General features: G+C 39.3%; 3 protein-coding genes across 3 annotated transcripts; 2 read left to right on the top strand and 1 right to left on the bottom strand.

Annotated features, from left to right (window-relative positions):
• The first annotated feature begins 364 nt into the window (after nt 1-364).
• Nucleotides 365-5,029, top strand: nsfl1c (NSFL1 (p97) cofactor (p47)). Its single transcript, XM_030768806.1, has 9 exons — nt 365-466; nt 1,163-1,260; nt 1,502-1,576; nt 2,166-2,328; nt 2,862-2,957; nt 3,059-3,168; nt 3,395-3,532; nt 4,158-4,334; nt 4,568-5,029. Exons 1-9 carry the CDS (start codon nt 365-367, stop codon nt 4,728-4,730), a joined length of 1,122 nt encoding a protein of 373 aa, XP_030624666.1. The 3' UTR covers nt 4,731-5,029.
• A 1,373-nt stretch (nt 5,030-6,402) lies between these two features.
• On the bottom strand, nt 6,403-8,412 carry emp3b (epithelial membrane protein 3b (MAM blood group)). Its single transcript, XM_030769790.1, has 6 exons — nt 8,342-8,412; nt 7,748-7,791; nt 7,241-7,330; nt 6,975-7,077; nt 6,704-6,844; nt 6,403-6,578 (listed from the first exon to the last, which is right to left on the bottom strand). The coding sequence occupies exons 3-6, from the start codon at nt 7,316-7,318 to the stop codon at nt 6,403-6,405; spliced, it is 498 nt and encodes a 165-aa protein (XP_030625650.1). The 5' UTR covers nt 7,319-7,330; nt 7,748-7,791; nt 8,342-8,412.
• Nucleotides 8,413-10,692: 2,280 nt separating this feature from the next.
• ccdc30 (coiled-coil domain containing 30) lies at nt 10,693-23,391 on the top strand. Its single transcript, XM_030767741.1, has 28 exons — nt 10,693-10,707; nt 11,200-11,382; nt 11,663-11,783; nt 11,948-12,138; nt 12,239-12,328; nt 12,639-12,707; nt 13,320-13,473; nt 13,608-13,679; nt 14,407-14,522; nt 15,455-15,523; nt 16,526-16,596; nt 16,773-16,965; nt 17,500-17,583; nt 17,848-17,976; nt 18,184-18,321; nt 18,481-18,659; nt 18,985-19,210; nt 19,325-19,447; nt 20,415-20,585; nt 20,772-20,981; nt 21,228-21,385; nt 21,633-21,798; nt 22,015-22,136; nt 22,282-22,423; nt 22,541-22,677; nt 22,748-22,865; nt 23,006-23,067; nt 23,181-23,391. Exons 1-28 carry the CDS (start codon nt 10,693-10,695, stop codon nt 23,389-23,391), a joined length of 3,720 nt encoding a protein of 1,239 aa, XP_030623601.1.
• The last annotated feature ends 4,440 nt before the right edge of the window (nt 23,392-27,831 follow it).

The following is a 27,831-nucleotide window of genomic DNA, read 5'->3' as shown; positions in this document are numbered from 1 at the left end:
ACCAAGGTATTGCAGTTTATGTTGTATGTGTGTGCGCTTTTTTCGTAGTTCATAACTGGAATGTGACAAAAAATAAAATGTTCTGATTGCTTATTTGAACATTATTTGCTCATGAACATCTTTGTACCGTTTCCATAGTGTTGTTATACCTTATAAACATCATAAATACAAGACAAGCACCAAACTCATGACAAACTAATCCTACTGCATTTCTCTTTGCAACTGAGAGAAGTTTTCATGATTTGGCAACCCATTAATGTTTCTGTTCATTCGTATTACCTCTTCATAACTAAGTAGGAACTAAACATGTGTTCAGTTGTTTCTTCTATAGCAGTCGGACATTTCTCAAGATTGACATTTCAAAATGGCGGACCACGACGAGTCGGTGAGGGAGTTCGTTGCAGTTACAGATGTTGATGAGGAGAGGGCCCGTTTTTTCCTTGAATCGGCTGGCTGGGATTTACAGGTGGGCTAAACCAAGTATAATACAGACGCTTTAAGTATTATTGCGAACTAAGAATCACAGTAAAGACATGAAGCCATCCACCAGGTTCTGGTCTACTGGTAGAGATCTAGTTAGCCGAGCTAGCTATTTTAGCCGGCTAGCGAATTGTGCAAGTCACTCTTTTTCATAATAACGGGTGCAGCATCCTTTCCAAACCATTTGACAGTAATGGATAAAACCCAACACATCGTCAGACTGTTGTGGTCGGATAGCCGAAGTGTGCCAGAGACGCACTGCACATCTTAAAAAGTTGTGTTCATGTGTTAAACATTAGAAATTATTACTTCGTGATAACTAGCCAGCTTTGAGTTCGGTAAGCTAGCTATATAACGAAATTCGCGTTAGCAAGCTAGAACACCAAAACTGATTCCGTGCAATTAATGAAATCGATACATTTTAACTGCTGATACGTGTTTTTGGTGATTGGATACTTTTGGATCATCGTTATGGTTCACAAAAATGCACTGTTAAAATATTTCATCACAGTCATGAGTCTCTTGTAGACGATCAGCCACCCAGAGGTCGGCAGGACTTTTGCTTTCTGTTTTCTGTGGTTTTTTGTGTTATGAGCCGGCATACATGACCGACCCTGTACCCATTGCTGATGTCAGTTTTACACGGGAACGCATCTCTTGATTGTCTGCGTTCCTTTTCAAGCTTGCGCTTGCTAGTTTCTTTGAAGATGGAGCGGAGGACGACATCGTAACTCTTCCTCAGCCAGAAACGGGCCCAGTCTCTCGGTCGTCAGGCCCAAGGTAAAAACTTGTCAGCATCAGTTCAAACTGTATCTGTAATCCCATTTAACGTTAATCCTTTTGCGTATTTTCTTGATTAGTTTTGGCTTTAGAAAAAAATCGAATGTTTTGTATAGCTACAGGACTGATCATGTATTATGTCTTACTTTGAGTCTTGTTCTCCTTTCAGGAGCTCAAAGTAATAGCTGATGATAATACTGGTAAAGCCATTTGAAGTATTTTTTTTCCCTTACTGATAAAGTGAGCACAGGGTGACTTCATTTAGAGATCTGATGCATGAGGAGGAAGAAGAGAGTGATGAAGAGGAAGGACAAAGGTCAGTGTCTGGTCATGCACATAGGACTAACCTGTGAAGTTTTTAGTGCTGTGTGTTTGTTACTGTTACTCTGTTCTCTGTGTAGTCTGTCATGTCCAGCATGGCATGTGCTTGTATTTGTTTGGACTTGGAGTGGATGATAATCTAATGGGTATTATAGCACTGAAAGTATTGTAACAGTAATTATGAAGATACAAGCACCCTATTTTTTGTCCACCAGTTGTTTACTCATGTTTGTTTGTAATTACCAGTTAGATCAATGTTCCCCATAAACACTTCATTACAGCAGATCATCTTATACCGTGAGTGTTCAGTTTGGTCTGGCTTTATATTAAGTCCTCGGTCTGCTATGTCACCACATTATGTTGGGCAGAGATTTGAGAGATCTTTTGAGAGATCTCTCATCGTTAGAAAGTGCTCCCATCATTAGTACCATACCACAGCTGCTCTCAAGGTTATTTTGTATAGCAGCCACAAACACAGATGCTTTTTTTTTCTGAGAAAAGGTCACTTTCTCTGACACTGTGTCTCTTATTCCTTTTCTCTAGGTTCTTTCTCTGACATTGTGTCTCTTATTCCTTTTCTCTAGGTTCTTTGCGGGGGGCTCAGAGCGTAGTGGACAGCAGATTGTAGGCCCTCCTAAGAAGAAGAGCTCAAATGAAGTAATAGAGGATTTGTTTAAAGGGGCAAAGGAGCATGGGGCAGTCCCTGTGGACAAAGCTGGCAAACCTGGAGAGTCAAGCAGGGCCAAGGTTTGAGTGAAGACTGATTATACTGTACACTGTCTCTTGATGCCAAATTCATGTTACAACTTAAACAACTGCAGCCTGTTTTACCAATGTTTTCTGATTCATGAGCAAACAAAATACATTTTTAAATGCAGAACATGATTATCAAACAAATGCAGCACAATTTGCAAGTATACTAGTCTTCACATGTAAATTCAACATGTTGCATGTTACATAGAAGTCATTAGCAAATAAAGAAAGCACAGTTTGCAAATTTATCTCATTTTTGCCAACAAATACATCGTACAAATTCAGAAGATATACAAATATAGTAAGTGCTGCAAATACACGCTCTGTCTTTTTGAATCCTGTGACTTTTTTAAATTGTCTACACGGATTGCTGTTTTCACACAAGGAGATATGAATTTTCACTTGTTAAATGTAATCATGTATTGTGAATTTTACCCATCCTGATATGTCATATTTTTGCCTCTTTTCAACACACCCTCTGTCTCACCCCTCTGACTTTACCCCTCTTGTTCCCTTCTTCTCTCCAGCCATTTGTAGGGGGTGGCTATCGGTTGGGTGCTGCACCTGAGGAGGAGTCTGCTTATGTAGCTGGAGAGAGGAGACCTTCCAGAGGCTCACAGGATGTGAGTCTGGTCATCTGCGACAGTCTTCTTCTTTATGGTTGTCTGGGTAGAGTTTTATCAGAAGGTTTGTATGAAGCATTAAGATGTGGTTATGTCTGCAGGTCCATGTGGTACTGAAACTCTGGAAGACTGGATTCAGCCTTGATGATGGTGACCTCAGGAACTACAGCGATCCTGGGAATGCTAGTTTCCTGGAGTCCATCCGTAGGGGGTGAGTCTGTACTCAGCCATGAAAGCGTGGTTTATGACTCCATGCCTGATTGCTAGTTTTTAGGTTTGGTGTTCAGAGACAACTGTTGGCAGAGACTTTAATTAATTGCGCTCTATACTAAATTCAGCCTTCATTATTCATGCTTTGGAGCATTTTCCATGTTTGCTGTGTATGATTTGTGTATAATAAGTGTAGGTGAGTAATGCTTGCTAACACTGTCCTTCAGGGAGATACCACTGGAGTTGAGACAACGTTCTCGGGGTGGACAAGTCAACCTGGACATGGAAGACCACAGAGATGAGGACTTCTCCAAACCCAAGGCTGCTTTTAGGGCCTTCACTGGAGAGGGCCAGAAACTGGGCAGGTGAATAAAACATGGGCATAACACCCATGATTCAGCCCCTGATTGCTGAGTTCATAATGATGAACTCTTGTCACCCTCAGTGTTGTTAGCCTTATTCATCATTCTGTCTCTGTATGCATTTCATACTTGGTGATGTAATCCTTAAAAGTTTACTGGCTGTGGTTACCGTTTTTCTGACAGTCTTTTTCTGTGCCTCAGTAGCATTGCCAAACCAGCAGATTATGCAGAAGGTTAAAACACTTTCAGTAAAAGCACAGTAAAACATTTGAAGCATTTTGTTTTGGACATTAAAGGATAAGTCAGGTCAGATATACATGAGGAATTAAATCAAACCCTGGATGATTATTTCTTGTAAAATGTGGTTAAAAGTGAGTGAGCTTTCTGGAACTTTTTGCTTATAAATTGATGCCTTTTATAGGTCTTACATTATAAATGAATAGGAAAAAAAAAAAAACGAACATGTGACTGAGGTATAGTTTCAATTTTGTTAAAATAGTGACATGTCTCACATTGCATCTTACTGCTTTTTCTTCACCTTCAGCTTTTAAATAATCGTCTGAGCAATTTATTTGTGCATTTTGTCCATTCTATTCATCATTTCACCTCTCTCTCTCTCTCTGTCCAGTGCGACTCCTGAGTTGGTGTCAGCTCACAGGATGATGGGTGGGCAGGAGGATCAGACTGCTAATGAAGCTCAGGCCAGTGCCTCTGTTACTGTGGATAACTCTCAACCAGTCACCAACATCCAGATTAGACTGGCAGACGGAGGCAGACTGGTGCAGAAATTCAACCACACCCATAGGTGAGATCCAAAAAAAAAAATCAACACTCACATTGATGGGTTTTGAAGCGCATTTGTGCTAGGATTTTTGATACAGCGAAATAATGACGGTCAATACACAGAGCTACATGTGTTCAAGTTCTGTAAGCCTGCAGCTAAGAATGCTCCCTAAAGTGAAAGCTGTCACACACTCTGAATTCTCCTTGCCAATCTAATTTTGGTCGTGTGACACTTTTTTTTCTCCTTACACACAGGGTATCTGATGTGCGTCAGTTTATTGTGAGTGCGCGGCCAGCCATGGCTGCAGCAGAGTTTGTTCTCATGACAACCTTTCCGAACAAAGAGCTAACGGACGAGAACCAGACACTGAAAGATGCTAACCTGCTGAATGCTGTCATTGTGCAGAGGCTAAAGTGACAGCGCCCTCTGGTGACAAGGCCGTATTACAGCACTCTCAGTTTTCCCTTTGATTGGGAAACTTGGACTTATGGACTTGGAATGACTAAATTTTGTTTCTTTAGTGAAATATTTTTCTTCTTCTGAAACGGGCATTTCTGGATTAGCAAAAATGAGATGGGGGGGGGGGATGGGCTAGATGGTGAAATGATAACGAGAGGAGGGGAGAGTGGTGTGGATCTGGTGGCCACTTTTTGCCAGTGAAAGTGGTCAGATGAATACGACTTTAAGATAATAATAAAGTGGTTTTGAGAGAGTTTGATATGCTTTTACCTCAGTGTTTGTCAAACAGATATTCTCTGCATACTTGTCTGGTATTCATCTTGTGTCATCCCTCTCTCTCGTCTTGTGTGACACTTCTTCTTCGTAGCCCCCCACCCCCTCAAAAAAAAAAAAAAAAAAAAGAAAAGAAAAGAAAAAACTCTCTAACTTCCCAGATTACTCCTTTGTTTTCCAATTCCCATCGCTGTTGCACTGACACACACATAGCATTATCCAGACTGTTGACACCAGAGGGGAAAACTATTTTTTTTATACTTTGGGGTTTTTTGTCTTTCCTTTGAAGAGTTAGGAAAGTGAGTGATGACACTAACATGGGTGTATTTTGATGGCTGTCACACCCAATCGTTATGCCTAAGTATACACTGATGTTTAGAGATGAACTCATTTATTATTAATCAGTTACTCAAAGGTTGTCAAACGCAGAAACTGCTGCTTATTTACATAGGAGCAGTCAGCTTTTACCTATGCAGCAACTAGTATTGGAACTGGACACACTGCAAGATTGATTGGACCTATGACAAATATGTGATTAAAACTTTACTTTGTCCAGTGGCACAGATGACATGTAGTGCACTTATTTTTTTTTTCCTCCTCAATCTGGATTGGTGTATTTTGGTGCTTTTTAAATTCAGTCTTTGGGGCTGATATTACTGATCGCACAAGAATGACTGAACATACTAGTAACTGGTTTGTTTATGGGTGCTGTGGATTTTAGCTATATGACACATATTGGATGGAAACTGTTGTGCAGCTCAGTGAGCAGTCATAGGTTTACTTTTCTCAGACTGTTCTATTATTTTCCTGCCACTCAGCCTTGTTGTTTGTACAGTATGAGGGGAAACCTGGAAATTTTGAGCTTATTTGCATGGTGAACTTTACTGAGGATGTTCAAAAAAAGGATTCCTTCTCAATGATGGGTTGAACATGACAGTTTTATTGAGTAAAAAATACAGCATCTCTCAACTACTCAAGATATATTTCCATATATAAAACATATCAAAAGTATTACGGACTAAATAAAGAATAAAATTAAGCTTGGCATGTCTTCTGACATAACAGATACAGATGTAGGGCTACAGTGACAAAAAAAACAAACAAACAGTGCCCTGTTTTGACCCTTTTGGGTGAAGCTGTAAATAGTGCTAAATGTATTGCTTATTCTACATATTCATTTTGGAGAGGTCATAATACAAAGTGTCTTAATGTTCTGCTCTGGGTTGTAATGATACATCGTCTCACTCTGAAAATGCAGCGTCTAAGAAAGATACTGGCTTTAATGGTTTTGAGGAGAAACTGGCAGTCTTTCATACATGGCTCCAAAGGTTTGTTCTGGCAGAACAACAAACATCAGTTATTCTTTTTTCCGCAAGTGAATGTACATCATACCACTGCACAGTAGCAGAGGCACACACACCCATGCCAAAATAAAGCAATAACCAAAGCGTCCTGAGCTCAACTCGCGGGTATCCTGAAGGATTTCTTTGTTGTGCAATGTGTAGCTTAGTGTTGCTGCTAAAGCAGTGAGACCTGAAAGGGGGTAAGTTGAAATATGACAGTTACAAGTCCAAAAAGTTTAGCACTACTGAATAAAAGGATTTTGGACAGTTTGGGTCAAAGTTATGTGGTTAAAGGGAGATCAAATTGTATTTTACCTGCAAAGGCTTGACATACACCAGTGAAGTAGAAGAGTCCTCCCTTAGACATTGTGAAGAGCTGCCCAAGGAAGATCAAGAAGGACACGGAAGAGAAGACTATGGAGAGGACCATCAAAACTTGGACAGCTTGTAGCCATTCTAGGGTGGAGGTAGGGGGAATATATTACAGCCACAATTTAAATTTGGAACGTGAAAGTGTTGCATTGTTTGGTCAAATTTTTTTTTTTTTTTTGTGATGGAGCCAGGGGACAGAGGAAGGACATCTTACCTGTTTCCTTTGAGGAAGCGCACAACCAGGACTGAGTCACGTTGGCAAACTTACAGTTATACCAGAGATCAGAGCTCTCTGTCCCATCCCAAACCCACCAAGACTGAACAGGGGGGAAGTTAATGACAATGACGAGCATTAGCGAGATGTGGTTAATGAGTGATTAAAAAATACACAGCAATGTTTCTGATGCTCTTAGCATAATTTCAAACTTGATTGTGCCTTCATATGTTTAAGAAACTGGTGAATGAGAAGTCTTCTCTAACCTTTTCCATGGTGGCAATGAAGAGAGCAGTCAGTGTTATGAGGTGAAGCAAAGTGACAAACATCAGCAGGAAAGCCATTTTGTTGGGCACCTGGAAGTACAACCAAAACTAGTGTAGGATTCATATGAATCAAATCTCAGACCGGCAGAGCAGAAGGAGGATCATCAGGGACTTTGCCTTTCACAATCCTAATAGATACCTTTACATACACTAAGGGGAGCTGGGAGCTGACTGTGGAGAAAAAATAACCATTGAATTAGTTTGCCTTGTAGGTGTGTGTGTGTTTTTTTAATTATTTGTGTTTGTAAAAAGCAGAGATGGAAAGTGGGCAGGAGCAAAAATGCAGTGGTTTGACTAAGATCTCTCTGGAGGGCTCATTGACTCAGGGCTGAGAACTGAGTATGTACTCACTAAGCATTTCTGACTCTTTCAGCATGTAGAGTGACTTAATTTCAGTTACAATCAGAGAGAGAGAGAGAAGAAAAGCAAAACATTTTAATCACTAACCTCAGTAATGGTCAGCAGAAAGAGCTCAAATCTCCACTTCCAGCCTATTAAGGAAGGGGTAGTCTGTGAGTTATTAAATACACCATTTATGAGCCTTCAGAGCAAAAACATCTGGTATACATTTACCATGGTAAAACAGAGCAGAATGAAAAGGAAAGATCTTTGTATAAGTACTAATAAATTACATAATACACATAATATGTGAATTAACTTTCAAAGGTTGGTAAAGAGTAAGCTAAGATCTTTACATAGCTAGTTATATTTCTAACACTGACAAAAAACTTCTTTAAATATAGATAATTACTGAAGGAATTACTTCATCTAAAGCATTTTCTGCCTTTATTTGTCCACCATACCAGCTCAATGAAAAATTAAACAGAAGTCGAATGTGTAATTTTATTTCACGACATGAAATCTGAACAATTTACCTATCACAATAACAAATGATTGGTGGTATAGATGGCACAATATTACAATATATTCACTACCATGCTGCATCCTGTCAAGAACAAAAACAAAGAGTAAAAAAAGATGCCAAATTTAAGTAAGACAAAGTGGGATTTTGTCATTTTAATTAATGGAATCTCATCTCACCTTGAATAAAGTGATCTCTCTGCAATCATATGACTAGTTCCTTGACTCTGTGGTCTTCCTCTGTGATCATGCTACTCCTTTGCTGTTCTACACTAACTTTATTTTCAAGATTCCAGGGGATGAAAAGGGGAGGGTTGTAATTTATTTTGAGGGAAAAACTAAACGCCCATTTCCTCTTCGAGGAACAGATTTCTCTTTACTCTCCTGCACACTCCCTCCTGTTGACTCAAGATCTATTCCAGTTAGATCCACCCAACGCTGTATGGTACATGAATTTTGAAGCAATCACTTCCATTTAATTTTCTGTTTGTTATTACTCTTTCTTGTGTGTTTCAAGTTTCAAAAAGTTCTAAAAAAAAAAAATGCAAATTCCATTCAGCGTTGAAATTTATTCTGACTTACTGAGTGGAAAACTGAGACAAGAATAATACATGGCAGCAATGCAGTAATGCAATTATTGTAATTTAATGGGGAGGGGAAACACACCTTAAACATCTACTCTGGAAAATTACAGGAACCCCACTGTTTATTTATCCAGGAGCTGAGACAGATAGCTCATCTGTATCAAGCACGTAAACGGACTATAAAGGGTGAAATATCACAATCTGGAAGCAATATGGAATATTTAATACAATAGAATTTATTGTTTTGTTACTTAAATATATGAACTGGTATTTGTTTTTGTTTCCTAAGTTTCAATGCTGTGCCGTAATACCAGATTGCATATTTTGTAAACAATAAAAGGCATTATACACCAAAATACTGAATGAGTGAATAAATAAAGGAATGAATGAATGGATGTAAACATTTAATGCTCCACTTAGTCTAGATGAATGAGATTTTCCCCTCTAAAACACTGCTAGACATTTTAGGCACCATCATCTGTTTGAGAAAATTTTAATTGTAAAAAACGTTATGCAAATAAACCTGAAGAGCTCTCAATTTTATCAACCACTAGCCAGCTTCAGGTGGTCGTGCTCTTTCAACAAAGGGCCTGTAGATCTATAATAAGAAAGAAAGAAGGAGAGAAACAATCGGTACTGACACTGTTCTGTTATTCAAAATGTTAAATCCTTTGTTTTTGACCGTCCTCGTTTTAGGTTCATCTCCGAAGATAGGACGGATCTCAGTAGTTCAACTGTCCAAACATTTAAGACTCAGTGAAGACGCCCAGTTACTCCATGTACCATGGAATGGAATACTGATATTCGAAAATTTGTTCTGGATACGGGGAGTATACATCATATGGACTGCAAAACTGATATCAAGTTTTTGTGCATAATATGCTCTATATGGTCTTTTACCCTCTGAAAATAAACCTCAGTATTGATAATAATGACCTAGCTGAGACGTCTATGCTGCGGATGTGAACCCCTATTGGTATGGGTACAATGGTTTATTCCGTTGCCAAGGTGCCAGGATCAAGCCATTTTCACCCATCTACTGAAGTATGGGTAGTCTCACAAAGGTTAGAGGGATACAGCATTTCGAGGGAATCCTCGAGCCAGCTTGCTACTTATCGCTTGGATTTTAATGGTATTTGATGGTGAGGAGAGTGCACAAATAGTCACTCTGGTCAATCTAATTATTAAACTTGGGTTTGCAGAATCAGTGTCGCACTTAGAGCAGCTAACATTAGCTGACTAGCTAGCTGTCTCAGAAACTTGACCTAAGTTAAATAGTTTGAGAGCTTACGTTTTTGTTCGGAATTCTAGGACAGAAATTGTAAAGTCGATGTCATTTTCACGCTTAGTTAACTGGTACAACATCGAATTAATTGAATCAATGAATCATCGAGTCTTCGAATTCAACGAACCCTAAAACATGTGTAGTTGTTACTAACCTATTAAATCAGCAGGTATGTTCACCCAGCTAGCTGAAGTTTTTACAGGCTTATCAGTGCTGTGTTAACAACTGAACTGGCACATATTTGCGTTTGGCTGTGTTTACATTTTAACACAACCGACAAAGTGTCAAAAGACAGTATGCACAGCATTCAGTTGTGATTAGCGTGATGAAGCCGTTGAAAGCTCCTTTATTTTTGGCCTAAGTTAGACTTACTACAAAACATTTCTGGTCAAATACTCGCATTACGTTCTTTGAATAAATTTTGTGAGTCAAAGTACTTAGCTGACTTATTTGAGTAGCACTGAAGATAGGCACAAGTTGTTATCTGCTAGTGTCGCTCATGAAAGACATTTGTTGTCTCAGCTGCTAAGGAGAAGTAACTGCTAAAAAAGAAGTCGGCATGGTTTTGGAGGGTTGGAGACCGACAACGAAATGTTACTTCTCTAGAAACACCTCGCTCACTTGCAAGTGATGCAACAACTCTCCATCAATAATATTTCATGATGGAGCCACAAGAGGTATGCACATCGATCGTACGAAACCGCCCCATTAACTCCTGCATGCCATATGTATCGATCAGTCATGATTTAAAACTTTGAATGTACAGTCCAGTCCTTTCAATCTGTTAACTCATGCTACTTATTGGTAGAAGCTTGTTTGAGTTCTGCTTTAAACCTTAGTCTAACATCAGGCTTCTCAACACCTGTTGTTCTTTATCACTGTCTTTAATTGGCCACATTGTAAACTTAAGTTTAGGACACTTTTTAAATTGTCCCAAAGCAGCCTGTAGTATTTCTCATTGTTTTCTTGACTCTTGGGACATATCATGTTTCACAACTGTTATTGTCAAGTATTGAATGCTACGTTGTGTTGCGTGTGGATAGCTGTCCATGTTTCCCTGGTTTGTGTCAGTGGAGATATCAAGTAACCTTGCATTTAAAATGATCCTGGTGCTCACACAATGGTCTTTGTTATGTAATTCCATGCCATTTTACTTGTTTATTGCTCAGGCCAGAGAAGAGATGGAGGAGATATCCCTCCATCTGCAGAAGGAGGGCCTGCCCCCGGGGGCCTCAGCAGATGAGCGCCAGTGCCACCTTTGGCGTCTGCTTGTTCAGAGTGAGGGAAGCCTGGCCAGAGCCACAGAGGAGCTACAGGCGTTGCGCATGCAGCAGGCCAATGAGATGAAAGAGGTGTGCCCCTCCCAGATGGCAGGGACAGCCCACTCAGAAGAATATCTAATGAGGAGCTATGCAATGAGCTTATGATTTAATAAGTTTCACTTCATCCACATAATGAACCAAGTGGGATAAATAGTGTATATATATTACACATTCTCAATACCTCTGATGACCACAGTTATGGTCAGTGATAACACAAAACAAAAGGAGCGCAGAGGAAAACGTTGCAGTGGTCATCATTGCTTAGTTATAAGGAGTCACCTTGGTCAGATTGTTTGTTAATGTTTCTAAGGTGGAAAATTACGTGGAGCACATCCGTAACATGCTTGAAGAGCGTGAGTCGCTGACAGCCGAGTATGAGCGTGACAACGAACAGCTCCGAGCAGAACTGGCCCAAATGAAGTACCAACAGGGTAAAATCTTATTCCATCATGCTCAATTATTTTTCATCTCACTTGTGTAAACTGCTAACAGGGAAACTCTGATAATCAGATCTTTATGAAGAAAACACCTTTGTTACATTGTTGACCACGCAGTGTTTCATTTAATGCCTTGCTGTTCATAATTTGTCCCGTAGATTCCCAGTGTAAAGAGGTGGCAGAGATGCTGGACCAGGAGGGCTTAGCAGAGATCAGTCACAGCAGTCCCAGTGAGCAGGTGGCTTATCTGCTGGTGGAGAGAGTCACGCTGCTGGAAAGGCTCGAGGCTGCAGAGAGGAAGCTTGACACCCAGACTCTCACAGGGAACCTTAGAGAAGTTCATTTGCAGGTGAAAGGTTTGAGATAAATAGACGGTGATATATAAACACAGTACTTGGGTACTGTGATGCTATTTAATGTTAGTGTTAATGTATACTTATGTTAAGCAGGAGGAGTTAGATCATATGCGCCATACAATGGAGGAAGAGCTTAGACAGCAAAAGGAGACCATGCAGCGCACTAAAGATAGTATGAACAAGGTAAGAAGGTCACAAGGTATTTCTTTTTTCCACCTGACGATGATGGACAGTGACCCAAATTTCCATCTGGTGAAACTGAATGTTATTCTTAATCATTTTTTTTTGGTTGTGTGGAACAGATTTCTTTTTATCATTATGTGTAAATTAGCTCGCTCTTTAAATGGCTTGCTTTTGAGAAATGGCTGTTTTCCTGCTCATAAACATTCTCGGTAAAATCGCGTCTCTCAGAAGCGGCCGCACAATTCTGCAGTTTTCCTTTAAATACATTCCTCTGTGTAGATTTACCCTTGATTATCCTCTTAAGGGACAGGACTCTCCAGTTCAGAGCCCCTGGAAGAAGCTCTTTGGTGTCCGCAGGTTCACACAGAGTGGGGTAGCTGTATGTCACCATATCTCTTACGTCCATATACATTTGTGTTCAAGGGCTGTGATATACAGGACTGCATGGCCAGTGACAGCTAGATGGCAGTCTCACTCTGAAAACAGAGAAAGTGATACATGCACTTGCATACTAGAGATTATCTACTTAATGCATATGATACTCGCAACCTTGTCTGTTCACTTGAGGAAATGGAGCCCTTGCTCATTATAGCCAGAATCAGTCTTGCATGATAACACTAACATTGTTTTTCTTACCTCTAATCCCAAATGGTTAAATGAATGCTTAGCTGGCTACTAAGAAATTGACGGGGTTCATGATGAGGTTCATAAATGGATACGAAAGAAAACAGTTTGTGGTTTTTATTTTGTTTAAACGGCAGCATGCTTCATGTCCAGGTTTACCTGAAATGACCTTTTTCTCCTCTGGTTTGTAGCTCAGATATCATTATTTTAGTAATCATGTCCTTCATTAACCCAGTTCTTAACCATGTTGGTGTGCGTGCATGCCACGGGCAAGTGCATGAAAGCCAGCTGGACTTCAGCTTCCTCCCTGTGATCAGTGTGGTTGAGACCAGGCAGGTATGGCATTTAACCAGCCTTTTTTCCCCAGGCCCACAGTGAGGAATTATCAAAGGAGCGTATGGAGAGACAGAAACTGGAGAGAGATCTGACAGAGGCATCCAGCCGTCTTACCATGGCCCATAAGGAGATTCGCCATCTGACCGATGAGCTAGACTCCATTCGGAAAGCACAGCTCAGCTGTGGTCAGTATACAGCCTTGAGTACACTTTTCTTTTTTTAATTTGGATTTTAAAAGCCTTTTTTGTGCACTTCATAATGAAAGGTTTTTAGTGTGCTGTGGATTCTATTGTAACCTGAGAAGTGATGATACTGGCAGGACCTGATTTGCATAGAACCGGAGAAGAGGTGCAACTGCTCAAACAGGAGGTGGATAAGCTGAAGCAGTGTGGTAAGATTTTTCTTTTGTGTGTTTGCATTTTCAGATGAGATTAGATAAGATAGCACTTAATTAATCCACACGGAAAAAAAAAATCATTCATTTGAAATTTAAATAACAGAAAAGTCATGGTGGTGAAACAGTTCAATTGTTTTTTTTAAAGAATAAAAGTGTATTAAAAAGCTTATTCATTTCTATATGAATTGTGAATAGCTGGGTATGTTTTTATATTAAACTGCCAAAGTATAAGAAAAACTACAGAGCTAGTTTTTAGATTAAATTAAGTAATTAAAAAGAAAGAAAGAAAGTTTCTGTCCTAATGAAAATGTTGTTTTCTAAACAAGAGGCCTTAACCATTATTTATTAATGGCATATTAAGTCACAAACAGAACTTTGATTACGTGATAGTATTTTGGAAACAACAGTTATCCATTTTAATTTGTGGAAAAAGCATGAAAATATTTAATATTGATCTAGGCTGAAAACCTCCTATAGAGCCTGTGGTAAAATCAGATTAAAAATTAATTAGTGCTATAAGATCAGTCTGTCCCTGTGAATGTAAAAAATGCATTTTTAATAGATTACTCTCAGTATTAGCTGTAAATATCATCCATTTTTCACCAACCTCTTTCCAGATATTCAAAAAATCCTCTTTACCCCTATTTTTGTCATTTATGTCTTAAGTGGGGATCCTGTCCTTGACCGATATGATTGTAAGCGCCAGCTGTTTGTGTTACAGATATGGTGGAGCTACAGAGAGCCAGAGAACGCAATGACAGACTGGATGGGGAAATTAGAGCTTTAAGGGACAGAGTGCGCTCCTTAGACATGGAAAATAAAACCCTTCTGGAAATGGTGAACATTATTTTTATAGTTTATTGATTTTTATTTTCAACTGCTTGAGTTCTTCTAACTGCACAGGAAGTGAGAGAAATACTATGGCCAAAGTGGTAAATTTCATAGTCTATTTGTTTTGCTTGACACGTGTTGACCCAAGTTATATTTTGACTGAAGGCACTGTTATCATCAGAAGATGTGGAAATATTGACTGCCTAAGAAGGATTATATTTTATTTAGTAGAGGTGTAACAGTACACACATTTGTACTGTACCGTTCGGTACAGGACATTCGGTTTGCGCTGCGTTTGGTTCGGTACGCGTTCCACAAGTGAATATAGTCTAGCTTTAACTATGTACGTTACGTGCATAACTTTTTTATGCTCTGATGGTCAGTCGATCGAAACATTAGTGAATAAAGTGATACTTGACAAGATATTGTGTGCCCTCTCTTCTACCTTTCTCCATAACGGAGCTGTAACTTAGCAACTGAATTAGCACATGTTCAGTGATGGAGCCTCGTAAGTATGGCGACAGCAAAGCCAGAGTTTTATTATTATTATTTATTTGATAACCTTCAGAAGTACTTTAAGTTTTGTTATTAGGTTGCAGCAATATTAACTGACAGTTTGTTTTAAATAATACCTAGACGTAGGTATGTTTTTTTTAAGAAAGAAAGGTGCCTTTATGTGCGTTCCTTATGTGTTCAGGAAATTGTGGCCAGTGCCACTGTCTGCAAATTTGTATAAGTTTATATGTTTACAAGTTAAATTTATAATAAATGGAAAAGAAAATTCCTATTTTGCATGTTTTTTTCCCCCAACTGTGCTGAAAACGTGACTTTGAAATCGAAGTACGTACAAAACCATGACTTTTGCATACCTTTACACCCCTGTTATTCAGTGTTTGATTTCGTGTGTTATTTAACATTTACCAGTATTGTTGTTATAGGTGGAGAATTCCAAAGTGCATTCCAGTCATAAAGCCATGATTATGGGAGTACATGATCAGTCTGCACAGGTGAGTTGAGACATTGTATTTCCTCATGTATGTGGAAAAATACCATGAAAATACAACCTAAATATTTAACACACACACTCTCTCTCACACACACACACACACGTATATATTATGTATGAGTCATTGCATACCAACTCACCTAGAACCTCCCAGTTCATGTCGTGGATTTTCTCGAAAGAATTCTGTTAAATTCATGGGTTTGTTTTGAAGTTTGGCCCTCAGAGCTAAATTTCATCATTTTTTGCGATTCTTTATAAGCCTCACCAGTTACTTATTTTTCACTGAATTGAGTTGAAATTTGTACTGAACATTCAAGACTGAACATCTTTAAATGTTTTATATATCGGCATTGACTATTAACACTTTTAACATAATCCTTCTTGGGAAAATATACAGTCAAAAAATCTATAAATGTGGGTTTTTCAGCTCTGAAGCAATATTTAGCAAGACCTGTGGCACTCAATTTTTTATGCAGGACCAAATAACTTCTAGATGTGATAGAACTATATTAATACTACACAGAATCAAAATTGGTTGCAAGAAAGTGAAAAGTAGTGGTGATATTAATTTTTGAAAATGAAAGAGTCTTCGTTTGGGAAATTGATTTTTATTAATTTGATTACTGACATTCAACAAGAACTATTTACATGAATACATGCTGCAAATTATCCTTAGGTTTAAGCAATTGGTGAAGCTTATAAAGAATCGCAAAAAGGATTAAATTTAGCTCTGAGGGCCAAACTTCAAAACTTCATAACTAAAAAAGTATTTGGAGTAGAGCTCCTTTGCAAGGTCCAGTGAATTTAATAGAAGTTTCCACATAATTTTGTTCAAGAAAATCCATGACATGAACTCGAAAGTTCTGAATTCTGGGTGAGTTCGCACAGAATGACCCATATATGAATATATATAATGTAAATAAACTGCCTACTGTGTAACATAGTAATTATTGAACATTTGTGTATCATGAGAAAGTGTATATGATTTATCTATGGCTTTCAGGATGATGCAAATGACAGCCCTCATGTTGGACCTGATGAACCACTAACTGAAGAACAAGAACTCCATAAAAGGTGTAGATACTATTGACATTTGTTTGTTAAGATTATACTTCATTCATGCACATACATCTTGTTAAACCTCTCTGAACTCAAACTCTTCCATGCTGCAGTTTTTATGCTTCTTATCGTTTATCATGACAGATATGTTGTGTGCGTATGTACGTTTGTCTGTGTCTGTCTGTTTGCAGGTGCCGGCAGGAGTCAGAGGACAAGGACTGTCGTCTGCGAGAGATACAGAGGAAGTTACAGAAGTTGCAGAAGGAGCATGAGGAGCTGGTGGAGAGGAACGAGGAGCTGGAGTCACTTCTGGGTGAAACACAAAATGCTAGCAGAGAGGAGAGAGAGCGCCATGAGTGTGAGGTGGAGGGCCTCCAGCGAAAGGTTAGAGTTCCCCTCTTTTTGCACTGAAGGACACAAAGCCACTGCAAACCTCTGTAATGGAGTTTCTCATTGTTACAGTGCTATGTTTTAATTCACAATAGCTTTTTATGAGCCTTTTCCCCATTCATAACAATAAAATATATATGACCCTTTTGAATGTTTACGCACCCAATCAGTACCTAGTAGCACTTCTTTTGGGAAATATAACAGTTTCCAAAACTGTCCTGTACTCAGTGAAGAGTGTTTATCTTCTTGCTTTTGGAATCTTTCTAGAAGAACTCAAACTGAGAAATATTCTTAGGTTTCCTTGCACGCTCTGATTTTCTTTACATTCATATTTCTTTTCTAGAATTTCTTTCCCAACACAACTGTTCAACTCCTTTTTAAAATCTTTTTTTTTTTTTTTGACCGACTCTGAAACATGAGTTTCTTTGATTTTTTTTTTTTCAAAGTACTCCACATGACTGTGTATCAAAATGTCTCTCATTTGAATGCAAGTCTTACAGTGTTATTACAGTGATCTCATTTCCTCAGATTAAAAGTATGGAAGGAGATCTCAACAAGATGAATGCTCTGAAATCTGTGCTGAAAGGTGAAGATCAAGGGAAAGACACAGAGGTACTTACGCTTATCCATAATCATTTTGTGTTGATTCCTCCAATTTCAACTCCGAACCATGTTTCGAATTTCAATTCGATTTCATGATGATTCCATTGATTTGTTGCCTTCCTTAGTTCTTGAGGTGAATTAAATGAAGTGGCTGAGTTTATGCTGTGATATCTGTGGATACTGAAGCATGTGAGCCCTGGAGTGTGACAATCTGGACTTAATGCATCTTACGCGTCAAAAATGTATTTGTCTCATTTAATTCTCCTTTCTAAGTTGAAGGGGGGAAGTCTTCAGGAACGGGTAGCATTTCTTGAAGGTCGCCTCACAGAGGAAAAGGTCTGGAGGAAACAGCTTGAAATTGATCTGACTACAGCACAGACTTCCCTCAAAACGGACAGAGAAGTAGGAAATGTGTATTCTTTTATTATAAATGTCATGAAAATAATTGTCATTAATGCAATCTGGGATCAGATCAGTTTTCAAGGACACTAGTTCTTTTTTTCTGGGGCCTTTTTTTTTTTACCAGCTCATACAGCTTTGATTGCTTTTACCAAAAGGATAATTACATCAGCATAAATTCTTACAGTAGGTCTGCATTTTTCGCCTCAGGCACTGCAGAAAGATCACGAAGAGCTGAAGAGATTGAGACTAGAGCTACAGAGGCTGCAGGCTGAGTGTCGAGAGGGAAAATCATTGCATCAGACTCTTACACAAATTAAAGGAGAAAAGGGAATTCTGGAAGAAAAGGTGATTTAAATTGATTTCATTTGATGGGTAAATCATCCTCAAAATGACAATGAAAAATATCAGAAATATAGGTTATAACTTTATAGTAACTGGATTAAGGTTTTTATTTTATGTATTTCATGGAAGTATGATGAATTTTCTTGTTTCTCCCTGCTGCAGGTGGCCCAGTTGGAACGGGCTCAGACACGGCTCCAGGGTGACCTAGTCCACCAGACGGAGAACAGCCAAGTTCAGGAGGACCTGAGAGAAAGCAGGAGACAGGTGGCAGAGCTTAAAGCTCAGGTCGAACAGCTGACGTCTGAACTATCTCGCTTAGAGAAAGAGCACAGCACACTAAGGTAAGGAGCTCTGAGCTGCTTCATAATGTATGTGTTTTATAACAAATTTCAAAATGAAGATCAGGGACTAATACGTCTAACAACAAGGGTTAAACTGTTTATTTAATCACTGTGTTAATTTAATCACTACTAAACTTGAGACCTGAGCTCTTGATGTCTCATGTACATAAATACTGTATAACAATAATCCAGTCATTTTGATTATGCTTGATTATGTTCATATTCATGCTTTGAATAATTCACATAAATTAAATACCACTTACAGATAATGGAGAATAATGAGAAATGTGAGTGACCAATACATTGTAATGTAATCTGGTGTAAGGGATGAGATGGTGGAGAAGAGAAGGCAGTTGATGGATATGCAGGGGGAGTTGAGTCAGAGAGTCCAAGAGCAGCTGCAGGCAGAGGGAGAGAAAGACCGTGCGAATCTGGAGCTGCTCTATGTCAGAGAGCAGCTTCAGCAGACTTGGCAGGAGACGCAAAGACCAAAACAAGAGCGAACACCTGATTCCCAGCCTTTCTCCACGGATGGTGAGGGTCTCTCTCAGGTGAGTGTCTCCTCAGAGATTTACAAGGTGTTAACTCACATCACAGGCGTTTCGTGATCAGATGATGTAAATTGTATATTGATTTTTTTTAATTGTTTTTTTCCCCCCCCTCAGCTGGCCTCATTGAAGATGGAGATGAGTCGGCTTCACTCCACTCTGGAAGAGGAGAGAAAGCTAGCCAGCCAGCACCAACTGGCCCTGCAAGCCCAGATTAACGAGGCTCAGGCCAGAGCTAAGGTGAGCCCTGCTCATACATTTTAACAAGTATACTGTAGGGCTGCATGACATATCATCATTTTTTAACTTCCATAATAAACACATCCCAAAGGAGGCTGCGATATCAGAATGGTCAGTGTTCATAAAGTTGGGAAGTTGATGGATAGGCATGGAAAAGAGGAGTAGCCCTGCTCTCGCACCACCCGCATGCAAGTCTACAGTGTCTGCAATCTGTGATGTAATTAGAGTGAACGAGCAAAGAGGTACAAAGACAATTATCAACCTGCTTTCAGATCTGAACTATCTCGCTTAGAGAAAGAGCACAGCACACTATGGTAAGGAGCTCTGAGCTGCTTCATAATGTATGTGTTTTATAACACATACAGTGCTGGATTAATTTTTCTGGCAATCCTAGCGGATTCCCTTTTTCAGGCTTGCAGCCCATTCTTTAATATATGACATGAAAATCCTGGACCCCATCCCAGTAAATAGCTGGAACATTTATGGGTAAAACTGCCTGTGTGAGAGGGGTTATAGTTATTTGGTATTAAATTAACTTGAAAAATCATTTGAAATTATTTCGATTCAATACATAGCAATAACAGTCTATTTATTTTCAGGGTCTGTACTTGAAGCACATGCAGTCAGAGATAAATTGAAATTGTACATTTTACATTTTAATCTCCGCTTAATTGCATCTCATGCACATTGCATATTTCCTGCATTTTTTTAAATCCACAGTATCAATAATTGTCACTTTAAATGAACAAATTTAGGATCAAACAGGTTTGGCGTGGCTGAGGAGGTACTTGCGGGGGAACAGAGTTGGGAATCACTGCGCTAGAGAGAGTGTTACCTGTAACACATATTATTAATGTGTGAATATTTAATTGCACACAGTACAGAATTGGGATAGAGAATTTGTCCTCTTCTTGTGACACAGATATTGTATGACTTAATTGTTAGCTCTATGTAACTATCTCCACAGGCTCAAGACTCAGTACTTCAGCAAAAGGCAGAGGAGAATAAACAGCTCAAACATGACATGCAAAGAACACAGCATCTTTTCACCTCTGCTGAACGAGAGCTGCGCTACGAGAGGGAAAAAAATCTGGACCTCAAGAGACACAACGCTCTGTTAGATCAAGAGAAGATCAAGGTATAGCATCAGCAAAAAACAGTTAATGTAATAGAAATTTCATGTTCATCTTGAATGAAATGTAGAATGCTATTTTTTTGCCCTTCAGTAATCTATTTGTTTGAAATAAGTTTTGAGTAGTATTACACTTGGCTCTGCTGCAGTTCAGTGTTCTTGGTAAGTATGATGATATGCGAGTTTGTGTAGTTGTGTGCAGAGCTGAAGCAGTCACAAGCTAAATTGAGCCAGCTGGAGCAGACAGGGGCTAAACAAGCAGTGGAGCTGGAGCAACTGCAGCAGAAGACCCGTGAGCTGGAACTGGAGCTGGCCAGGATCGGCCAGAGCCACCAGACCACTAGCTCCCTGAAGGAGGAGCTGAATGCAGAGAGGGCACGTGTCATTGCTGCCGACAAAAAGGTAATTTGAAGAGGGAAAACAAAAATAAATCTGGGGTGCTGCAAATCCTATGTTAGCAACCGATTGTGTTGATTACTGCAAGTCCACCTATTTTTTTAGTGTATTCTCTATGGAATTGTAGGGATAAAATGTTATCGCTTATGTTTGATTTTAGGCTGGGTCCAATCACTGGATGCAGAAAACCACAAATGTAAACCTAATTTCTGAAAATAAAAAGTGAAAGAGTCTTGTTTTTGGTCTCTGAAGGTGCTGGAGCTCCAGAAACAGCTTAAGACCACTCAGCACCAACTACGTCTGGAGGAGGCACGAGCAGGAGAGACCACCAAACTGGAGAGAGACGCCAGAGATATGTCGGACAATTTGTCTGCCCTCAGAGCCAGGCTGCAGGAGGAGCACCTTCAGAGGTGTGAGCTCTTACACTGCTGCACAACACACGTTTAAAAAGAAGTCATTAACATAACAAATCCAAACTGCTATTGAACAGGAAATAAAGTTTTGGGTTAAAGGTTTAGTGCTATTTTGGGATTAACTTGCATTAGGGATGTTCCTAACCCCAGTAATGGGACTGTGATCTTCATTGCAAAGGCATCACACTTTACATCGGTTTTGCTGTTGTAGTGTAAACTCTTATCCTGTTTTTACCCCTTTTAGGAAATTGGTGGAGCAAAGAGAAGAGGAGCTTCAGCAGCAATTGCGTGCTCTTCGGGTTAAAGAAGCCACACTGACTCGTACCAATTCAGAGCTTTGTCATCGCATGCAACAACTGGAGACACGGCTAGAGGTCCTGGAGAGTGAACTCCGCACTTCCAAAGAGGAGGTTGGTATTTAAAGCCCTGGTTGGTTGGACTCTCTGTGTGATTTGGATACTTTCCACAATAGTTGGATATGTAAAAGCATCAGAGCACACTGATTTATTACTGACTGGTAGTCAAGGGTTTTATTTTCACTGTATTAAAGTCACAAATATCCAGAGAACAGGAGTGGGGCGTGAAAAGAAGTGCAAGCAGTGACTGGGTGTGTTTTCCGCATACAGGAGAGGCTCAGTCAGCAGACATGTCATAGACTGGAGGAGCAACTGGCATCCAGCCAGCAGGAGTCTGAGAAGCTCCAGCAGGAGCTGCAGCAAGTCGTCCAACAACTGGACACAAACATCAGGTGATTCTGCCCAGCCTTGAAGCACATGCTGAATAGAACATAATACTATAGGTAGGCAGTGCAGTTTGTTTTGTTGTGCTTCCATTTCCTCAGACATTGAGGGAGTCTGTCTGAATTTCTTTATTGTGACATAAAATGTTTTCAGGAAGTACAATGAGAAACAATCTCAGCATAAAATCAAGCTTCGAAGAGCCAAGCAGGTCTTTGTGAAAGCTGTAACACAGCGGGACCGAAAGATTGAAAAGTTGGAGAGTGATCTTGCTCTGGCTACCAGTCTTTCAGAAAAGGTGAGACATTTCTTATTGAACCCAAGCACTCTCATTGTTAACTTTAACTATTTTCACTGTTAAGGTGTTATGTATTACATTCTAAGTTGCTGAGATTGTTTCTCACATGATGAGAAGGAAAAGGACTGGATAAAGACAGTGACAGAACAGAATGAACAGCTTCTTCTTGAAAGACGGGAGCTCCTGAAGAGGATGAGTGAGGCGGAGGAAATGGGGAACAACGGCATGCAAACTGCTTCTACCATCCAGCAAAGGTACTAACAGCCCTCTTACATTTAGCTTCAGTTTTAGCAATAGACACATGTAACTTTATGTTTCTTTTAGGGTAAACTACTTGGAGATGGAAAACAGACAGCTTCAGGACAAAACTCTGAAGTTGGCCAATGAAGTTGGAGTCCTTGACCGTGCTTTGAGGAGCCTCCAATCAATGGGCGGTGTTGAGGTAGTGACTTGATTTTGGCACTGATATGTGGGGAAAGGTTAATCTGTAGTTTGTATGCCATTTGGATTTTGCCGAAGTTATTTAACAGCTGTGGCCTAGTTTGACTGTTGTTGTCATAACTGTCTGATTCTCTGTCACAGGACATCAAAAGAATGTTTCCTTCTGGAAGTCCTGAGGGCCTCTTAAGAAATTCAGTACCCAGGTATGTATAATCTGTTGTCATTTATATAATTTAATCAGTGATATGAACAAACTTGTTTAGTACGTAGAATAGTACTACTAACTATGTCTTATTAATGTTTTTTTTCTCTTAAGTCCGAAGCCAGGGCTCAGTGAGTCGTTGGGCATACTGGATGCCATTCGAAGAGTCAAAGTTGGTGATCATGTTAAGAGCCTGGATTCATCCCTGTCAGTGCCTCTTTCCCAGTCCTTTGAAATTGGCTATCTTAATGTCACTTCCCCAGTAGCTCACCATGAAGCACAGGATCATGAGGAAAGTCTCAGTGCAGCCAGTGATGAGGCATGAGGAAGCCAGCTTATATCACTCAGAGGGTTTTTCTGACGTTTAACCCTTAAAGGGGATGTTCATTCTTTTTTTTAAAGGGGTTCTTCATAACCCTCACCTCAGTGTTTGTCAGTACATTAGGAAGCTGTTTGAACAAACATTTTTAATAAAGTTTAAGGTTAGAGAACCAGGAGAAAGCAGAATTTTTCTCTGTGGGCCTGTAAGATGAGATTTACGGCTATTCCTGCTTAGTCAGTCTATGAAAACTGAGTATTGATTTACTTAATGAATATCAGATGTAGACATCAAAGCATGTTGGTAAATAGTGGTCTACTGAAAAACATATCAGAAAAGTCATGTTGAAAACAATTTCAAACCAACAGTTATCAAACTGGGCTCTCATTTCAACAGTTTGGATCTTCCCCTTTAGGCACACATATCACTTCAAAATTCAGTATTGCTAAGCCTGCTATAGTCAAAGGCTATGGAGACCAACAATGACTCCCAGAGAGAAAAGATTTCAAGACACATTGTAACTGGGCCTTTTTTAAAAGTAAAAGACCAGACTAAAATTGCTCAGGGTCATTCTTACCCAATTTAGTTTACTCTAGGGGCAGTGCTGCTATGGTGGTGGTAGAAAAGTTTAGAAAAATCCCAGAGTGGTAGACACTTTAGGAGAAACATCAAAATCATCTGAAGATTTTGGATGTTAGGAGAGCCCAAGTGCCATGCAAAAGACCATTTCAGTTTGTTAACTTTGGAGGAGAATGCTAAAATGACCTGCTTCAAATGTATATGTATGCCTTGACCAGCAACCAGCACAGCACCAAGCTTAAAGAAATCGTAGATGTGAGATGTAGCCAGTGAAAAAGGAAAAAGGGAGTTTAAATAACTGAGGTCATTTGACAACGCAGTTAACTAGCCTATGAGTAGTGGTTGAACTGATTCTTTAAGAGTCAGACAGACATGGAGAATTGCTGATGGTTTTGAGTCAGGAGGTTTTTTTACGGTCCGTTTTCCTCCCCCCCCCCCCCCTCCCCCTCCCATTCTGGCCAAAGTCTGATGGAAGGTCATTTTGTGTGAGAGGAACATATCTGGTTCTAGTGGAATCTGCAACATCATACTCGATATAAAAACATAAAAATAATTTTATACATGAGATTGTGTATATAAAATGGGATGTTTTTGTTTGTAACATTTTTGAGACTTTTTTAACAGACAATCTTTGTGAATAGAAACAATCCATGAGGGAAAGAATGGTACAAAGCGTTTTTTAGTCAAAGCACTTTTTTGAAGGTACTCTTAAATCTGCATTAATTTGCAAATGAAACAGTATTGCCTTTTAGAATGTATGTAAATTTCAATTATGGATATTCAGTTTAATTTGAAATATAGGCTATTTAGTGTACAGACAGTACATATTTAAAATACCAGGCCACAACTGTTTTTTTTCATATTGATTTGTTACAATTTAGAGCCACCAAAAAATTCACTGTGACTGTTAAGATTTATATAAATTATGTGTAATTGTCTTTGGTATGAAAAGTGCAAGTGGAGGAGTCTTTTTTGTCTTAGCCAAAGACAAGCTTCACATTTGTAGACATTTGCAGACATATTCCTATAATGGCAATCATGTTATTTGGGGGACTGTGTAGCTAAGATGGATCTCAAACATGGACTGAAAACAATGAACAAAGCTATATAAATGATCGAGACATACACTGCTTTACAGGTTTGGAACATTATTTCTCAACCACACTTTCTATTTTGAGTATTAAACTGTAGTCGTTGGTGATGGAGCTTGATTTATTATTTGAGGCAAAATCCAAGAAATCTTTGTGTATCATGATTATGGAATGAATTTCTGCTTTTGTCAGGAATTACTTTTTGTAAGGACTTATCTGTGAGATTGTTTGGAATACTCCAAGCTTGAAGTCCATGGATACACATTAAAAGAAAAGTCTAACATAACTTGCATTCATGTGTATGAATTTTCTGTATTTTCATATAAGTGATTATATCTGCATATTTTGTGAGTCAATGCAGTGTGTTATAACACCTCACTGATATCAAAGAACAGAGTGGAAGTTGAACTGTTTAAGATTTATTGAACATATCTGTAATTAAAGTTGGTGTACAAGATAATGACTACACAAAGAGAAATTTAGAAAATTCAGTGGATGTGAGTAAAAGACATTGAAACAGTTGTATTTGAAATGAAATTGAAATTGGAATTGAAACCATTGTATCACTCAGCCAACCCCAGTTAACAAATCAAGAAATTAGGATCATTTTATCCTTATGAGTGGTCGGGCATTAGTTCTTTCCAGGCTGAAATATTCAATAAATGGTTCATAAGTTTCTAAAAAGGTGGTATTTTTTTAGGTTCATAATAGATCTTTCCATTTGGAAATTGTCAAACATGTGAGATATCAAGTGTGAAACATATTTCGGTTTTATTCTTCCATTTTTTACTTTTTTTGCAGTGGTCAGTGAAAGTAGGACTTGTTTTGTGGTGTGTTGGTTTTGATCTTGCTGAGGTATTCAAGGAGACATTATGCTGGGTCAAGAGGAACACTCAAGCCCATGATACCAGATGAGGTAGAAGTGACCCGAGTCCAAAATTGTGATACGGGGGGGTGTCCCCAGAATGTATGCAAGTGATTGAAGCTTGCCAGCATTGCTCTACTCCATCAGACAGAGTTGAGTCCCATGAAAAAAAAAAAGACTTTTTGGGGGTATCATGACATCTATGTAACATCTTATACTGTATGAGTTATGTTTTGGGGTTGGAGTAAGATATTTAAGTTTTTAATAGATAGTGGAGAAGAAAACTGGGCATTAAGAGCCCTCTCCTCCCCCCTTTTATCCTTGTTCGGGGCATTATCCAACATGGAGAGCCATTCTAGTAGAAGAGGGAGTGTAGATAGTGGATAGTAGATATGGAGAACAATGCCCATTCTTAAAGCCGCAATACATCCTTTGAGGGAACGGGAGTGGTTCAACTGGTTTATTGTGCTATTTTGCATGTGATAATTCATTTTGTTGGCACTGCTCTAACAAAGGTACCCTTGTAAGTGCTGTAGTAAAAGTACTTAAACTGACCATCAGTGTAATACACATTGAGAAATGTATACATTCTGAAATACATTGTTATGCTTACTGCCGTTTCTGTTCACAAGAGAAATATTTTATATGAAGAAATTAAACATATTTTTGCACTCCAGACTTTGCAAGTGTTCATTTACTGAGTGGGGAACCTCTACCCATCTAATTGGAGTGGTGTAGTCCTGGTGCTAGAGAGCCCGTGGCCTCCCACTGGTCCCTCATCGCGCTTCCTCTTTATCATACTTTTCAAGGGTCATCTGGTTTCCTTCAACAGGGTCTGACTTCTCATTTTAAACTGTTTTTTTTTTTCTTACGAAATCCAAGAGCAAATTAGATCTTTGACAGAGTTGGTCAAACTTTGAGAAGAGCTGAATTGTCAACCTGCCCCTTCTAGCTCAGACAGTTCTGGGGGTGCTTCCTATAGTGCAGCTGCTCAGGTATCAGTAACTGAGCATTATGTTTATGGTCCCAGGGAGAAGAAGTATCAAAGACTTTCTAGTAAGATGTCCCAAGTGTCGAAGATAAAGTAATCCCTCATCACTCAGTTCCACTTGCTGTTCTCTTGTGTCCAACGAAAAACATGCTTTTGCAAATTTACACTGCATTCAGTGTGAGGCCTTCTCTTGCAGCTTCTGTAGAAGTGGGTGCAGGCGGGTGCACCCCTTCAAAGCCCTCAAGCATCTGTGACATTCGCAGCTGGAAATGTTCATATTGTCAGGCGGCGATTGGAGGAGAGACTTTTTACATTGCAATACATTGGCTAATAAATATTCCATTAATTCTGAGGTTAAGCATTGCACAGACTGTCCCCCATGTCTCCCTGTTTTTCTCTCTCTCTGTACCTATCTTCCTCTGCCTATGTCTCTTTTTATGGCCAAAGCCCAGACATAGCGAGTAAAAATCGGACCTTCTGTTGGCCCTGGTGCAAGATTACGCAAGAGGCCTCCTCCCCACAACAGGGCTAAGCTCTCCCTATGTTTTACAATAAAGATGAGAAAATTATTGTTAAAAAACCTTAAAACAGATTGTTTTAAATTTTGGTGGAACATAGAGCAGCAACAGCACCAAATAGTCATAAGGAAAACGCAGGATATATCTAAATGGGCTTATTTTTTACAGCCCAAACACAGTACCGTTAGTTTCCATTCATCTTCATAGTGTTAAGTGAGTGACAGGTGTCGTGGCACCCCCCCCTTGATTTGCTGAACATTTGGGCTAAATTCATTCAACCCACAGCCCTGACTTTTGACCAACGACAGCGGATGTACATACGGTATGTACAGTGAGGTGCTACTGTAACATGTACTTGTGCTAGATTGGGCAGGGAGAAGTGAGCAACTGTGGCAATGGTAG

Source organism: Chanos chanos, chromosome 3 (assembly GCF_902362185.1).
Source record: "Chanos chanos chromosome 3, fChaCha1.1, whole genome shotgun sequence".
In the NCBI taxonomy this organism is placed as follows: Eukaryota; Metazoa; Chordata; class Actinopteri; order Gonorynchiformes; family Chanidae; genus Chanos; species Chanos chanos.
This window is presented reverse-complemented; position numbering and strand designations above follow the sequence as displayed.